The sequence below is a fragment of the Oncorhynchus gorbuscha genome, linkage group LG13 (genome assembly GCF_021184085.1).
Source record: "Oncorhynchus gorbuscha isolate QuinsamMale2020 ecotype Even-year linkage group LG13, OgorEven_v1.0, whole genome shotgun sequence".
In the NCBI taxonomy this organism is placed as follows: domain Eukaryota; kingdom Metazoa; phylum Chordata; class Actinopteri; order Salmoniformes; family Salmonidae; genus Oncorhynchus; species Oncorhynchus gorbuscha.
In genome coordinates this window covers 6,290,702-6,308,569 of record NC_060185.1, presented here as the reverse complement: position 1 = coordinate 6,308,569, position 17,868 = coordinate 6,290,702, and the positions used below count along the sequence as shown (strand labels likewise).

The 17,868-nt window shown below is 47.1% G+C and overlaps 1 protein-coding gene across 1 annotated transcript in view; it reads left to right on the top strand.

Annotated features, from left to right (window-relative positions):
* LOC123994115 (microtubule-associated tumor suppressor candidate 2-like) overlaps positions 1 to 17,088 on the top strand; it is a gene marked incomplete at its 3' end in the record, with an annotated part of 57,181 nt that extends 40,093 nt beyond the window's left edge. The window contains 4 exon segments of the mRNA XM_046296624.1: positions 22 to 533; positions 1,265 to 3,577; positions 3,765 to 3,999; positions 16,879 to 17,088. Coding sequence (XP_046152580.1) covers positions 267 to 533; positions 1,265 to 3,577; positions 3,765 to 3,999; positions 16,879 to 17,088 — 3,025 coding nt within the window.
* Between the last annotated feature and the right edge of the window lie 780 nt (positions 17,089 to 17,868).

Below are 17,868 nucleotides of genomic sequence, written 5' to 3'. Positions count from 1 at the left end.
GTTTGTCTTGTTTTCTATCAGGCTAAGGATCTCCGATGCCATGCGACCCACCTCCTCTCCTCAGTGAGACAGCCCATACCTAGACCTCCAGGACCCCACAGGACAGGAGAGAGATGTGAAGCCAGCTCTGGGCTCATGCTATAAGGCCCGAGAGAGAGTCCCAGAGACCCAGACTCTGAGAGTTGTGGGTACACAGCGTTATCTAATGGATGGCAGAGTGACTAAGTGAAAGAAGGAACTCAGAACAGAACTGACGTGAGGTCATAATGAGTGATCAGCAAGGCGAGCCGGCCATCGGCCACAGCCATGTTGGTGAGGTCAGGAACAACAACCACAACAGCCATGTTGGTGAGGTCGAGAGCAACAACCAGAACCAGCAGGCTGGGGGAGGGGGAGTGGGAGCGGTGATACCCGATGGGGATGCTAATGCGAACCAGATGATCCAGATGGGGGAGGGGGGCAGCGACGGCGGAGGGGAGAGTACAGGAGGAGATGTTGACACTCTGCCCCCCCTGATGTCTCAGACCACTGTGGTATGACTCTCCACATCTCAGTGACTCGCAGATCTGAGTGACTTACAGATCTGAGTGACTTATAGATCTGAGTGACTTAGACATCTGAGTGACTTACAGATCTGAGTGACTTACAGATCTGAGTGACTTACAGATCTGAGTGACTTACAGATCTGAGTGACTTAGACATCTGAGTGACTTACAGATCTGAGTGACTTACAGATCTGAGTGACTTACAGATCTGAGTGACTTACAGATCTGAGTGACTTAGACATCTGAGTGACTTAGACATCTGAGTGACTTAGACATCTGAGTGACTTAGACATCTGAGTGACTGACACATCTGAGTGACTTAGACATCTGAGTGACTGACACATCTGAGTGACTGAAACATCTGAGTGACTTAGACATCTGAGTGACTTAGACATCTGAGTGACTTAGACATCTGAGTGACTTAGACATCTGAGTGACTTAGACATCTGAGTGACTGAAACATCTGAGTGACTTATAGATCTGAGTGACTTATAGATCTGAGAAGTACTAAGCGATACACAATTCCAATAAGCCAGACTGCCACATACCAAAGATCATTCTTAGCAAGAGCACTGAATTCTATTTATTTCTTAATTTGACTGTTTTACACTCCCGATGCCTGTCCACATAGTACGCATAGATGGTATCTCTCTTCTTTAAAAAAAAAGTCTTTAATGCTATTTATATACTGATGTTGAATCAACCTTTTACCTGAACAGGTGTCTCAGTCAGTCACAGAGGAGCAGAAGAACAAGATCGTCATCTGGGGGACAGACTCTCAGTGTGACGACCCTGAGCTGGCCGAGTTTGAGATGTTGGAATGTCAGGAGCTGGAGGCATACCTGGTAGAAGAAGAGGAGGAGGATGAGGAGGAGGTGGTATGTGTAGAAGTAGGAGTGAAAGGAGGTGCACGGCAGATCCTCCTGGACCAGCCTGTCTCCGTAGTGGATCTAGTCTCTGACAGTAAAGAGGGAGGAGGGAGGAGGACTATTCAACAGGGCTCAGGCGGGCAGGGCGCCGCCACCATGGACTCTGGAGGAACCAGAGGGACGAGGACAGAGTTCAGCTCTGAGAAACATGTCTTGGTGTCCCGCCTGTCCATTATGTTCAGTCCGGATGGGAGTCTGGCTCTGGACGCCGCTGGACGGACACAGGCCACCACCACAGACTCCTGGCACGTCCCCTCTGGACCCTCAGGACCAGACGGGACCATCTTAGAGGATCTCACCCTGGCCTCCCAGTCTTGTACCACCATCTCAGACCAGTCCGAGGCCTCTAAGCCATCCAAACAACCTCAGGCTCCATCTGAAAGCACAATACAACGAGCTGACCTCGATCTAAACCAGAACACAACTGTTAGGTCTGAGGAGGTTGTCGTTCCGGAAGCACAAGTCAGTAACAACGTCCTAGTGGGTCGTTGTAAATGTCAGCAGAACATGGAGGAAGATCAGGGCAATGAAAAGCACAACCAGAATCTGGAGCAGAGGTACCAGGATGTTAGAGGCAGTGAAGGGAAGGCAGTTGAGGAACATCAAGATGCTAGAGGTAGTGGGGGGAAGGCAGCTGAGGAACACCAAGATGCTAGAGGTAGTGGAGGGAAGACAGCTGAGGAACACCAAGATGCTAGAGGTAGTGGGGGGAAGGCAGCTGAGGAACACCAATATGCTAGAGGTAGTGGGGGAAAGGCAGCTGAGGAACACCAAGATGCTAAAGGTAGTGAGGGGGAGGGAGCTGAGGAACACCAAGATGCTAGAGGTAGTGGGGGGAAGGCAGCTGAGGAACACCAAGATGCTAAAGGTAGTGAGGGGAAGGCAGTTGAGGAACACCAAGATGCTAGAGGTAGTGAGGGGGAGGCAGCTGAGGAACACCAAGATGCTAGAGGCAGTGGGGGGAAGGCAGTTGAGGACCACAAGGTTATTCCCCCTGATATGAACCACAACTCACCTGCCAAGTTAGGCACAAATAGGATTCAATCTGTTGAAACCAGAAGCTTGAAGATGCATGGCTCTTTTGATAAAACCTCAAAGGAACAAGGATCCTTCGGACAAAGCATGAAGAAAACGACTTCGTTTGAACAAAGCATAAAGAAAACGACCGTGTTTGAAAACACCACAAAGAAGTCGGCCTCATTTGATAGAAGTTTGAAGAAAGAACCTTTCTTAGATAGAACGTTGATGAAAGAGGCATCCTTCGACAGAACGTTGAGGAAGCAGGGCTCGTTTGAACGCAGCTCCAGTCCTTCTAGCCTGGATGGGAGGAAGCCTTGGGGTAGCCCAAGCAGGAGCCCCAGCCGCCCCGCCACCCCTCCCTGGTCCCCCAGGAGACCAGCCCCCTCCTCCCCCGCCAAGACCAGCTCCAGACCTGCCTCCTCCACCTCTCCAGCCAAGGCCAGCAACCAAGCCTCCAGCCAGGACCGCAGCGATTCCCTACAGAGGGGTACCACCAGTGGCCTCAAAGCACCTAGTAAGGTATGTGTAATCAGCAGCATCCCCAAACCCATCTCCCCTCAGCCACCTGCGGACCCTAGGAGGGCCTCTCCTCACACACCCAAACCTATCTCCCCTCAGCCACCTGCGGACCCTAGGAGGGCCTCTCCTCACACACCCAAACCCATCTCCCCTCAGCCACCTGCGGACCCTAGGAGGGCCTCTCCTCACAAACCCAAACCTGCCCGTCCAAAGATCATCACGTACGTCCGTAAGAACCCCCAGGTGAAGTCCCAGGGGACGGAGGTTGACCCAAATGAAGCCTTGACACTCCCTCTCCGCCTGTCCTCTCCCCACCCCAGCCCTCCTACAGCCCACAGGAAGCCCCACAAGACAGGGCCCCATTCTAAGGCCTCACAGGTGCTCTGCTCCTCTAATATACTATTTGATAAGTACCGGCAGGAGATGGAGAAGGCAGGATACTTTCCCCCGGGTACCAGCATGACGTCGCTGGGCATCAAACCTCCCAGCCACCCTCCTCCTCACAACCTCTCTTTGAACTCTGAGAGCTTTCATGGGGACCTGCCTGACAGATACATGCATGAGGTGAGAGGGTGTGGTATAGTCTTGTGTGTATTTGTAGAAGCCAAATGTTCGCATGCTTGAAAATCAAATCCTTTTCTTTGTTCTGACTGATACAAAACTTGAATTAAATATAATATAATTTAATGAATTGAACTAAACGGAAATGAAGCGAACTGATATTAACTGAAGTTGTTTGTCTCTGGTCTAGTTGGCTCCAGCACCTTCACAGCTGGGTCCCCAGGAGGGGACAGGCCTCTACCGTTCCCCCAGGCCCAGAGGGCCCCAGCTGGGGTTAGGGGCCGTCACCCGGCAGCCTGCTGCAGCCAAGAACAGGACTATGTTCCAGGGCCAGACCGGTCAGAGGTCAGGGGTCGTGACCCTCAGCCATCCGGGACAGCAGCAGGCACCGCCAGGGAACAACCAGGGAAACCACGACTCCACAGGTGAGACAGGGACCAAGAGGCTGAGGGGAGGCTGGAGGGTAAGAGGGAGGGTGAGGGAGAGGGGGAGAGGGGAGAAGAGGGAGGGAGAGGAGGGGGAGAGGGGGAAAGGGGGAGAGGAGGGGAGGGAGAGGGGAGAGGAGGAGAGGGAGAGAGGGAGAGGAGGGAGGGAGAGGGAGGGGGAGAGAAGGAAAGGGGAGAGGAGAGGAGAGGGAGAAAGGGGGAGAGGGGAGGAGGAGAGGGGGAAGGAAAGGGGGAGAGGGGGAGGGAGAGTCATCTCTACAGCTGCTGTTTACCATTATAGAATTACAGTATGTTGCTGCTGGAATGTTACGCTGTGTGTTCTAGAATGCTCATGTTGATATGTTCCTGCTGCGTGTTCTAGAATTATCATGTTGATATGTTGATATATTCCTGCTGCGTGTTCTAGAATTATCATGTTGATTAAAAAAAATCGCTAGGACTGTGTGGGAGTGGTCTGAGAGAGGGGCCTAATTGGAGGAGCCTAATGGGAGGGATGTGTAACATGAAAACTAGCTGTTATTGACAGAGGAGGGCAAACTTTCTTTACTGTTATTGGTTTATTAACACCTGATGTCACCAGGTGGTCCAACAAAAAAACACCCAGTCAAACAAGCTGAAATTCTCAGGGGGGCTTTTCAAACAACTCTCACACTAAAATGCATCATCATAATTTTACATTTCTCAATATTATTCTAACCACATAGTGTGGAAATATATATATAAAACATAAGGAATCAGTTTTTTTGACTGCACTACCCCTTTAATTGGGGGGGCAGGGTATCCTAGTGGTTAGAGCGTTGGACTAGTATCCCGAAAGGTTGCCAGATTGAAACCCTGAGCTGACGAGATAAAAAAAAAATCTGTCGTTCTGCCCCTGAACAAAGCTGTTAAACCCACTGTTCCCTGGTAGGCCGTCATTGAAAATAAGAATGTGTTCTTAACTGACTTGCCTAATTATTAAATAAAGGTTAAATAAAAAATAATAATAATTTAGATGGAAATTAATAAAATATTATTAAAGACTTGCTGAAGTGCCAACATTCAGCATTTTGGCTGTGCACCTTCTGTGAATTCTATGAAGATTTTAACCCAGTTAACCCCAACATTTATAACAGTTTTTACCATCATTGTAAAGCCCTAGTTATTTTGTTTCTTTGACAGTCATTATTTATTTAATATTATTAGTGATTCATTTTAAGAAAGACAAAATAAACCTTTCCCTCATTTTAAGGTCAACCCTGTTACATGAACTGGGTTGACTCTCGTTTTAATACGGTGAAACTTATTATTCTACTTTTTCTCTAAAGAGACATTGAACATCTAATAATCAAATCATAGTGTAAAAGCAGGTGAACTGGTTCCGCAGTTTTGGGGCATTTTGTGGTGTAAAACTGAACCAGGGCGGCAGCGTAGCCTAGTGGTTAGAGTGTAGAGGTGGTAGGGTAGCCTAGTGGTTAGAGTGTAGAGGTGGTAGGGTAGCCTAGTGGTTAGAGTGTAGAGGTGGCAGGGTAGCCTAGTGGTTAGAGTGTAGAGGTGGTAGGGTAGCCTAGTGGTTAGAGTGTAGAGGTGGTAGGGTAGCCTAGTGGTTAGAGTGTAGAGGTGGCAGGGTAGCCTAGTGGTTAGAGTGTAGAGGCGGCAGCGTAGCCTAGTGGTTAGAGTGTAGAGGTGGCAGGGTAGCCTAGTGGTTAGAGTGTAGAGGTGGCAGGGTAGCCTAGTGGTTAGAGTGTAGAGGAGGCAGGGTAGCCTAGTGGTTAGAGTGTAGAGGTGGCAGGGTAGCCTAGTGGTTAGAGTGTAGAGGTGGCAGGGTAGCCTAGTGGTTAGAGTGTAGAGGTGGCAGGGTAGCCTAGTGGTTAGAGTGTAGAGGTGGCAGGGTAGCCTAGTGGTTAGAGTGTAGAGGAGGCAGGGTAGCCTAGTGGTTAGAGTGTAGAGGTGGCAGGGTAGCCTAGTGGTTAGAGTGTAGAGGTGGCAGGGTAGCCTAGTGGTTAGAGTGTAGAGGTGGCAGGGTAGCCTAGTGGTTAGAGTGTAGAGGTGGCAGGGTAGCCTAGTGGTTAGAGTGTAGAGGTGGCAGGGTAGCCTAGTGGTTAGAGTGTAGAGGTGGCAGGTAGCCTAGTGGTTAGAGTGTAGAGGTGGCAGGGTAGCCTAGTGGTTAGAGTGTAGAGGTGGCAGGGTAGCCTAGTGGTTAGAGTGTAGAGGTGGTAGGGTAGCCTAGTGGTTAGAGTGTAGAGGTGGCAGGGTAGCCTAGTGGTTAGAGTGTAGAGGTGGCAGGGTAGCCTAGTGGTTAGAGTGTAGAGGTGGCAGGGTAGCCTAGTGGTTAGAGTGTAGAGGTGGCAGGGTAGCCTAGTGGTTAGAGTGTAGAGGTGGCAGGGTAGCCTAGTGGTTAGAGTGTAGAGGTGGCAGGGTAGCCTAGTGGTTAGAGTGTAGAGGTGGCAGGGTAGCCTAGTGGTTAGAGTGTAGAGGTGGCAGGGTAGCCTAGTGGTTAGAGTGTAGAGGTGGCAGGGTAGCCTAGTGGTTAGAGTGTAGAGGTGGCAGGGTAGCCTAGTGGTTAGAGTGTAGAGGTGGCAGGGTAGCCTAGTGGTTAGAGTGTAGAGGTGGCAGGGTAGCCTAGTGGTTAGAGTGTAGAGGTGGCAGGGTAGCCTAGTGGTTAGAGTGTAGAGGTGGCAGGGTAGCCTAGTGGTTAGAGTGTAGAGGTGGTAGGGTAGCCTAGTGGTTAGAGTGTAGAGGTGGCAGGGTAGCCTAGTGGTTAGAGTGTAGAGGTGGCAGGGTAGCCTAGTGGTTAGATTGTAGAGGTGGCAGGGTAGCCTAGTGGTTAGAGTGTAGAGGTGGCAGGGTAGCCTAGTGGTTAGAGTGTAGAGGTGGCAGGGTAGCCTAGTGGTTAGAGTGTAGAGGTGGCAGGGTAGCCTAGTGGTTAGAGTGTAGAGGTGGCAGGGTAGCCTAGTGGTTAGAGTGTAGAGGTGGCAGGGTAGCCTAGTGGTTAGAGTGTAGAGGTGGCAGGGTAGCCTAGTGGTTAGAGTGTAGAGGTGGCAGGGTAGCCTACTGGTTAGAGTGTAGAGGCGGCAGGGTAGCCTAGTGGTTAGAGTGTAGAGGTGGCAGGGTAGTCTAGTGGTTAGAGTGTAGAGGCGGCAGGGTAGCCTAGTGGTTAGAGTGTAGAGGTGGCAGGGTAGCCTAGTGGTTAGAGTGTAGAGGTGGCAGGGTAGCCTAGTGGTTAGAGTGTAGAGGCGGCAGCGTAGCCTAGTGGTTAGAGTGTGGAGGTGGCAGGGTAGCCTAGTGGTTAGAGCGTTGGACTAGTAACCGGAAGGTTGCGAGTCCAAACCCCCCGAGTTGACAAGGTACAAATCTGTCGTTCTGCCCCTGAACAGGCAGTTAACCCAGGCCGTCATTGAAAATAAGAATATGTTCTTAACTGACTTGCCTGGTTAAATAAAGGTAAAATTTAAAATGCTTTCACAGTTTCAATGTTTTTTTGTGAAGCTTTCATTCAATTGCCTTCCCTGTTGCTCTCAACAAGCTTCCCTCTGTCACAAGAGGATTGATGGCTGATTTTAAAGATGTTGTGAACTCTTACTTTATTTGCCATTTAGTATGAATGTACTATAGTCTTTTTATTTGATTTAAAGGGGAAGTCAAACTAGATTGATTTTCCAGTTTAAAAAAATAATTCCACACTGAGGTCGAAATAACACTGGAAAATGATAATAATGCCCTTTTTAGCGTAGATCTTAAAGAAAGAAGGGAAAAAAATGGCACACAGCATGACATCACAATCTGATCTGATTATTCTGACCAATGACCAGTCGTTTTTATTTGCATATTTATCCTCCTACATGAAGGGGTAAGCTGGGAGCTGGGAGCTGGGTAGGCTCTAGAGAGTCTACATGATCCTATCCGCCAATCGGGGCTGTGTATGTAAATATATACTATTTTTGTACACTCCCACACAGTCAGACTGAGCATTTCAATGGCAAAAGGAAGCTAAGGGAAATACATTACAAAAATATATATTTTCATGAAATTAACACACACTATGATTTATTAGACAAACAGTGATGGTTAAAAACATGTCATTAAAATGGGGGCTTTAACCTGTTGACATGGGGAAAATGTGTTTTTTAAATTAAGTTAAACGTGTGCTCTTTATGACCGAATGTTAAAATTAGGTGAAATAAAATGTGTGTCCCCCCCCCCCCCCCCCCCCACCAACTTCCACTACTCAAAAGGCACCTAATTGGTGGAACGGTTCAGTGACTTTGACTGGTTATGTTAATTTAATTTAGTCAGCAATACTTTGATGTTGAAGGATTTTTCCTCCTCTCTGCTACCTTCGCCAGCATCGTCCTCGTTACCAAGCCCTGGGGCAGATGGACATATCTATTTTCTAGAAGTTAATTGTAAAAATACCGTAGTCATTTAAAAATGTGAAAAAGTCATTCAAATATTAATGAGGCTTGACTGCAGACACCTACAGCCTTTGAAGTACAAATAACCGACAGCTGTGGAACTGGTACATCGCTTGACAGAAGTACCAACTAAAACATAATATTTCTCACTGTGGCAGAACTGACTGGCTCATCTATTCAGCTTACAAACACATGATCGCTGATTGTTCATGTAGCGTCATGAATGTTTATGTAGCGATATGTAGCATTATAGAGCGTTATGTAGCATTATAGTGTGTTATGTAGCATTATAGAGGGTTATGTAGCATTATAGTGCGTTATGTAGCATTATAGAGCGTTATGTAGTGTTATAGTGTGTTATGTAGCATTATAGAGCGTTATGTAGCGTTATAGTGCATTATGTAGCGTTATAGTGCATTATGTAGCGTTATAGTGTGTTATGTAGCGTTACAGAGCGTTATGTAGCATTATAGGGTGTTATGTAGCATATATAGAGCGTTATGTAGCATTATCGGCTGTTATGTAGCATTATAGAGTGTTATGTAGCATTATAGGGTGTTATGTAGCATTATAGAGTGTTATGTAGCATTATAGGGTGTTATGTAGCATTATAGGGTGTTATGTAGCATTATAGAGCGTTATGTAGCATTATAGGGTGTTTTGTAGCATAATAGGGTGTTATGTCGCATTATAGAGCTTTATGTAGCATTATAAAGCATTATGAAGTACTGTAGCGTGTTATGTAGCATTATAGAGCATTATTTAGCACCATATAGCATTATAGAGCATTATGTAGGCATTATAGAGTCATGTAGCATTATATAACATTATTGGGCGTAATATAGCATTATAGAGTGTTATGTAGCGTTCTGTAATGAGGAGATATCTAAAGTATTTCAAAACCTTGAGTAATCATTCATGTGGCTCTTTCCATCACGGTCTCATCCTCCCTCCATCCCTCCATTCTATCAGACAGAGAGAGAAATGACTCTGACATATCAATAAGGCTGTCATCACAGGGACCAGGCGGTAGGCACATGATCTGAGATTGAGCGGCTGTATGGTCAGCCTGCGGCCATAAGGGAGAACAGAGTAACAGAGTAAGGATGTGCGTCTTTCCCTGTCAAGATGATTCAGTACATATCTATACTGAACAAGAATATTAACGCAACATGCAACAATTTCAACGATTTTACTGAGTTACGGTTCATATAAGGAAATCAGTCGATTTGAAGTAAATGAATTAGGCCCTAATCTATGGATTTCACATGACTGGGCAGTGGCACAGCCATGGATGGGCTTGGGAGGGCATAGGCCCACCCACTTTGGAGCCAGGCCCAGCCAATCACAATTATTTTTTTCTGCACAAATGGGCTTTATTACAGACAGAAATACTGCTCAGTTTCATCAGCTGTCTGGGTCAGGATGCCAGGATGTTGAGGTCCTGGGCTGCTGTAGTTACGCCTGGTCTGCAGTTACTGCTACCGTCTCTCATAACCGAAAAGAGCTTCTGGATATCAGAACCACGATTAATCACCTCGAACCGGCCAAAGATTTTTTTCTTTAATCCCCATCATTCGCGTGAAGAAAATACTGAAATACAGGGGGCGGAGATCGGGGTGCCTTGGGAGAATTCAACGGCAAGTGAGTAACCCGCCTCTACCATCCGTTCTATTGGCCAACGTGTAATCGCTTTAGAATAAACTGGAGGATCTCTGTTCGAGACTCTCCTACCAACGGGACATTAAAAACTATAATATCTTATGTTTCACCGATTCGTGGCTGAATGGATCATATACAGCTGGCTGGGTTTTCCGTGCATCGGCAGGACAGAACAGCTACGTCTGGTAAGACGAGGGGTGGTTGTCTGTGTCTATTTGTCAATAACAGCTGGTGCGCAATGTCTCATATTAAGGAAGTCTCAAGGTATTGCTCGCCTGAGGTAGTGTGCCTCATGATAAGCTGTAAACTACACTATCTACCAAGAGAGTTTTCGTCTATATTTTTTGTAGCCGTTTATTTACCGCTACAAACCGATACTCGCTCTAAGACCAGCACTCAACGAGCTGTATAAGGTCATAAGCAAACGAGAAAATGCTCATCCACATGCAGCACCCCTGGTGGCCTGTGACTTTATTGCAGGCAAACATAAATCTGTTTTACCTCATTTCTACCAGCATGTCACATGTGCAACCAGAGGAAAAAAACTCTAGACCACCTTTACTCCACACACAGATGCATACAAAGCTCTCCCTTCGCCCTCCATTTGGAAAATCTGACCATAATTCTATCCTCTTGATTCCTGCTTACAAGCAACAACTAAAGCAGGAAGTACCAGTGACTCGCTCAATACGGAAGTGCGGATAATGCGGAAGCTACGCTACTGGACTGTTTTGCTAGCACAGACTGGAATATGTTCCGGGATTCATCCAATGGCATTGAGGAGTATACCACCCCAGTCACCGGCTTCATCAGTAAGTGCACCGATGACATCATTCCCACAGTGACCGTACGTACATATCCCAACCTGAAGCCATGGATTACAGGCAACATCCGCACCGAGCTAAAGGTTAGAGCTGCTGGTTTCTAGGAATGGGACACTGATCTGGACACTTATAAGAAATCTCGCTATGCCCTCCGACGAACCATCAAACAGGCAAAGCATCAATATTCATCATCTAAGATTGAATCCTACTACACCAGCTCTGACGCTTGTCAAATGTGGCAGGGCTTGAAAACTATTACAGACTACAAAGGTAAACCCAGCAGCGCACTGCCAAGTGACGCGATCCTACAAGACTAGCGAAATGCCTTTTGTGCCCGCTTCGAGGCAAGCAACACTGAAGCATGCTGGAGAGCACCAGCTGTCCCGGACAACTGTGTGATCACGCTCTCCGTAGCCGATGTGAGCAAGACCTTTAAACAGGTCAATATTCACAAGGCTGCGGGGAAGGACGGTTTAACAGGACTTGTACTCAGCGCATGTGTGGACCAACTGGCAAGTGTCTTCACTGACATTTTCAACCTCTCCCTGACCAAGTCTGTAATACCTACATGTTTCAAGCGGACCACCATAGTCCCTGTGCCCAAGAAAGCGAAGGTAACCTGCCTAAATCATTACCGCCCTGTGGCACTCACGTCGGTAGCCATGAAGTGTTTTGAAAGGCTGGTCATGGTTCACATCAACAGAATCCTCCCGGACACCCTAGACCCTCTCCAATTCGCATACCGCCCCAACAGATCCACAGATGACGCAATCTCAATCGCACTCCACACTGCCCTTTCACACCTGGACAAAAGGAACAACGATGTGAGAATGCTGTTCATTGACTCGAGCTCAGTTGTTCAACATCATAGTGCCCACAAAGCTCATCACTAAGCTACTTCCTGGTTTGGGGGCTTATCTAAACTTCTGAAGGGGAAGCTCCAGATATCCCAGAATAAGCTGATCAGGGTAGTGTTGAAGGTGAGTCCACGTACTCACATAGGCAGGAGCTGCTTTCAGGAACTAAACTGGCTGCCTGTCGAGGATAGGGTGTCCCAGATTAGACTAGGTTTGGTGTACAGGAGTATTTATGGTCCTGCACCCAGATATCTAAGTGATTACTTTCCCCGTGTTAGGGATGCACACACAATCACAGCACCATATCAAGTGTTGCTGAGGTGTGCTTATACAGGTTCAGGAGTAATGCTGGGAAAGGTACTTTCTTGTATACTGGAGAACTCAAGAATGGAATGAGTTGCCTCTGTCCATAAAAACAACGTCCTCTCTGGGCAGCTTTAAAAATATGTTTGATGTCTTCTGTGCCCGTATGAATATCCCCTAAGATGTAACTGCAATGATGAGATAGATGTTCTTCTTCTCTGTTTTTGATGAGATAGATGTTCTTCTTCTCTGTTTTTGATGAGATAGATGTTCTTCTTCTCTGTTTTTGACGAGATAGATGTTCTTCTCTGTTTTTGATGAGATAGATGTTCTTCTTCTCTGTTTTTGATGAGATAGATGTTCTTCTCTGTTTTTGATGAGATAGATGTTCTTCTTCTCTGTTTTTGACGAGATAGATGTTCTTCTTCTCTGTTTTTGACGAGATAGATGTTCTTCTTCTCTGTTTTTGATGAGATAAATGTTCTTCTCTGTTTTTGACGAGATAGATGTTCTTCTTCTCTGTTTTTGATGAGATAGATGTTCTTCTCTGTTTTTGACGAGATAGATGTTCTTCTTCTCTGTTTTTGATGAGATAAATGTTCTTCTATGTTTTTGCTTTATTATTTCACTGCCATACTGTGTTCCATCTTGTCCAGCCATCTTGTCTCAAGAGGACCACAATGGAAATAAGTCCCAGACTTTATTGTGTGTTATCCTCCATGATTTTATTCATGTGCATGTATGGCTTTTAAGTTTTATGTGTGCTTGTTTTTTTTTTTTATGGGCGAATTAATAAACTAAACTGAACTAAGGACCCTGGGACACCTCCATCTGCAACTGGATCCTGGACTTCCTTGACGGGTCGCCCCCAGTTGGTAATGGCAACAATACATCTGCCATGCTGATCCTCAAGACAGGGGGCCCTTAGGGGTGCGTTATTAGTCTCCTCCTGTACTCCCTGTTCACTCACGACAGCGTGGCTAAGCACGACTCTAACACCATCATTAGTGGTAGGCCTGATCACCGACAACGATGAGAGTCGGTGATCAGTGTGGTACCAGGACAGCAACCTCTCCCTCAACGTGAGCAAGACAAAGGAGCTGATCGTGGACTACATGAAAAGGAGGGTCAAACAGGCCCCCATTCAAATCGAAAGGGCTGTAGTGGAATGGGTCGAGAGTTTCGAGTTCCTTGGTGTCCATAGCACCAACAAGCTATCATGGTCCAAATACACCTAGACAGTCATTGAAAGGGCACAACAAAACCTTTTCCCCCTCAGGAGACTGAAAAGATTTGGCATGCGACCCCAGATCCTCAAAAAGTTCTACAGCTGCACCATCGAGAGCATCCTGAGCGTTTGCATCACCGCCTGGTATGGCAACTGCACAGAATCTGACCGTAAGGTGCTTCAGAGGGTTGTGTGTACAGCCCAATACATCCGTGGGGCCAAGCTTCCTGCCATCCAGGACCGCTATACCAGGCGGTGTCAGAGGAAGGTAAAGAAAAGTTGTCGAGGACTCCAGTTACCCAAGTCATAGACTGTTCTCTCTGCTACCGCACGGCAAGCGGTACCGGAGCGCCAAGTCTAGGTCCAAAAGGCTCCTTAACAGCTTCTACCCCCAAGCTAGACTTCTGAACAATGTATCAAATGGTCACCTGGACTATTTACATTGATTTGATCACGCTGTTTAATCGGCGTCTGGATATGCCTCACCTGTCAGGTGGATGGATTATCTTGACAACAGATAAATACTCACTAACAGGGATGTAAACACATTTGTGTTTTTTCTGGGATAATTTCAACTCATGAAACATGGGACACTTTACATGTTGCGTTTTATATATATATTATTATTATATACAGTATTTTTTGTTCAGTATAGATACATGGGCTCTGATACGACACTGTAACGATTCTGTGCATTTGGGTTTGATTAGAGGAGTGAATCGGGGTGTGTGTGTGTGTGTGTGTGTGTGTGTGTGTGTGTGTGTGTGTGTGTGTGTGTGTGTGTGTGTGTGTGTGTGTGTGTGTGTGTGTGTGTTACTACCTTTGTGGGTACCGGAAGTCCCCGCTAGGATAGTAAAAACAAGGAAAATTCTCCCTCGTTAGAGACATTTCCCAGGTTCCCTACAAAAACAAAACCTATTTTAGGTTTTAGGGGGTTAGAATTAGGGTGAGGAGTTAGGGTTAGGGACAATAGGGTTTTGAATGGAAAAACATTTTAGGTCCCTACAAGGATTGTAATACCAAACATGACAACATTAATGTAAACTGGGCATCTACCACCCCCCCACTATCAGTAAGGCAATGTTTCTCTGGTGTAGAGCATGAACCTGACAAGCTCCACTTCCTGTATGAGGAAGGGTCGTACTCTACGGATGTTGTAGAGCATGAACCTGACAAGCTCCACTTCCTGTATGAGGAAGGGTCGTACTCTACGGATGTTGTAGAGCATGAACCTGACAAGCTCCACTTCCTGTATGAGGAAGGGTAGAGCATGAACCTGACTCTACGGATGTTGTAGAGCATGAACCTGACAAGCTCCACTTCCTGTATGAGGAAGGGTCGTGTTGTAGAGCATCTGACGGATGTTGTAGAGCATGAACCTGACAAGCTCCACTTCCTGTATGAGGAAGGGTCGTACTGTTGTAGAGCATGAACGGATGTTGTAGAGCATGAACCTGACAAGCTCCACTTCCTGTATGAGGAAGGGTCGTACTCTACGGATGTTGTAGAGCATGAACCTGACAAGCTCCACTTCCTGTATGAGGAAGGGTCGTACTCTACGGATGTTGTAGAGCATGAACCTGACAAGCTCCACTTCCTGTATGAGGAAGGGTCGTACTCTACGGATGTTGTAGAGCATGAACCTGCAGGAGCGAGTCACTGCTTTGTTGTTTGCAGAGAACGACAGGGTGTTGACCAGGGTCACGCCAAGGTTCTTTGCATTCTGGGAGGGCAACACTGGAGTTGTTAACCATGATGGAGATGTCTTGGAGCGGGCAGGTCTTCGCCTGGTGGACAGTAGCTCTGTTTTTTCGAGGTTGAGCTTGAGGCTGCAATGAACACGAGGGGAGACAGAGAGCTGGTTTCAAGCGCAGGGCACAGCAGGTGTTTATTTGTAAAGGACCACAGGAGGAGGCAGGTAGCTGGGTCCAGGGGCAGGCAGAAGGTCATACACAGGAGGAGGCAGGTAGCTGGGTCCAGGTCCAGGGGCAGGCAGAAGGTCATACACAGAAAAGGCAACAGTACAGGCAGGGAAAAGATTAGTAACGTCGTCTGGGAGATCAGGCAAGAGGTTGATAACAGGACATCCGATAGGCTAAAGTACAGGCAGGGAATAGGCAAAAGGCGTCGTTAGTGAGGCAGTCAAAGCTATCAACACAGGAGGAGTAAATCACGGGACAAACAGAATAGAAGTGTCCCAAAACAAACAATACCTCACAGTGACGGGGTGCAAAGAACTGAACTAAACAGTGCGTGATAATGACATACAGGTGTGTGAACAGGTGATCAGAAAATCGGGTGATTGGGGATCTGGAGAGTGAGCTGCGTTTAGGGGATCTAGGTTTTTGAGGTTGTTAGTTGGAAGCAGATGTTACAGAGGTGAGATGTTTGCCAGGCACACAGAGTGTTGGGGGGAGGGAGAAGTGTACTTGAGTGTCATCTGCATAGCAATGATAGGAGAGACCATGTGGGGATATGACGGTGTTTATATAGAAGAGGGCCTAGAACCGAGCCCTGGGGGAGACCTGAGAGTACGTGGTGCAAATACAGATCCTCTCCACGTCACCTGGTAGGAGTGTCCTGCCAGGTAGGATGTAGGAGTGTGCAGAGCCTGAGACGCCCTAAGAGGATGGAGAGGAGGATCTGATGGTTCACGGTGTCGAAGGTAGCGGATAGATCTAGGAGGATGAGAACAGAGGAGAGAGAGTCAGCTTTGAAAGAGTGGCGAGCCTCAGTTGAATACTCCATCTTGAAGCCTAACTGGTTAGGGTCAAGAAGATAACTAGAGTGTTGGTCAGAGACAGCACACTCAAGGGTTTTGGAAAGAAAAGAAAGAAGTCTGTAGTTTTTAACGCCAGAGGGGTCGAGTGTTAGTTTCCTGAGGAGGGGAGCGACTCTGGCCATCTTGAATGCAGGATGCAGCCAGTGGTCAGAGATGAGTTGATGAGGGAAGATGCGTACAGCGTGCTACTGAAATTGCCTGGGGTTGTTCGGCATGCAAAATGACGTGTCGATCAATGACTGGCGACATGCTTAGTTAGACACTGAAAGAGGGGACACATCAGTTGTCACAAAGGATGAGAGTTATTTTCGAGAGCTAGAAAGAAAAATAATTTGAGCAAAAAGATGATAGTGAACCAACTTCGTTTTAATCGATTTTTCTGTGTGCTGGATCAGTTTGGAGTCCCTTATATTCTAAAACGAATGAACCAGGTGAATCGATGTGTTTCGGTGAATCGTTCCATCCTATAACAGAATAATCTGTGGTGATGATGATCATGGTCTCACGACAGCCGAGTAGAAGCTACGAATATCATCACAGGTCCCTAGTGGGGTCACACAGGGCTGCGTCCCAAATTAAACCCTATTCCAGATGGGTGAAGGGCCTGAGGGGGCCAGTCGATAGGATGAATGAATGGATAGGGGGAGTGATGTGTTAGCAATCGTGGGATTAAATCACAAGTAGCCCTCCACCTTGTCTTCTGTAATCCATTTGCCTCCATATCCCTATTCAATCCTTTCAGATCTGCACATGATCATTTATACAGTATATGACTTTGCCCCTCCACTAAACCCCCTTCCCCCTCCAGCAGACCAGAGGACGCCAGGTCCAGAGACCACCGTTGCCAGGACCCTGCTGCCTAAACCGGGTCAGTCTCGTCTGCGACCCCCAGGCTTCTCGGCCTTGCCACCTGCCCGTCTGGTCGCCTTCGGCTTTGTACGCAGCTCCAGTGTCTCCTCGGTTTCCAGCAACCAAACGACAGTGAGCAACCACAGCGACCCCTGCCGACCCTCCCAACGTGAGTCACACACCCGCACAGGAACGGACACACCAGCAGAGACACACACACACAAATACACACACACACATACACACACACACACACACACACACATACATACATACATACATACATACATACATACATACATACATACATACATACATACATACATACATACATACATACGCACGCACGCACAGGAACGGACTCACCGGCAGAGACACACACACACAGAACCACATACATACACACACACACATATACAGGCACATTGTAACGATGTGCGCTGAGGATCGGGAAGCAAGTTCAGGGAGGGAGTGTTTTAATAAAATAAATGGACCATAATACAAAACAAGAAACACGAACAGCACACAGACATGAAACAGAAACAATGACACCTGGGGAAGGAACCAAAGGGAGTGACATATATAGGGAAGGAACCACAGGGAGGGACCTATATAGGGAAGGAACCAAAGGGAGGGACATATATAGGGAAGGAACCAAAGAGAGTGACATATATAGGGAAGGAACCAAAGGGAGGGACATATATAGGGAAGGAACCAAAGAGAGTGACATATATAGGGAAGGAACCAAAGGGAGGGACATATATAGGGAAGGAACCAAAGAGAGTGACATATAAAGGGAAGGAACCACAGGGAGGGACATATATAGGGAAGGAACCAAAGAGAGTGACATATAAAGGGAAGGAACCACAGGGAGGGACATATATAGGGAAGGAACCAAAGGGAGTGACATATATAGGGAAGGAACCAAAGAGAGTGACATATATAGGGA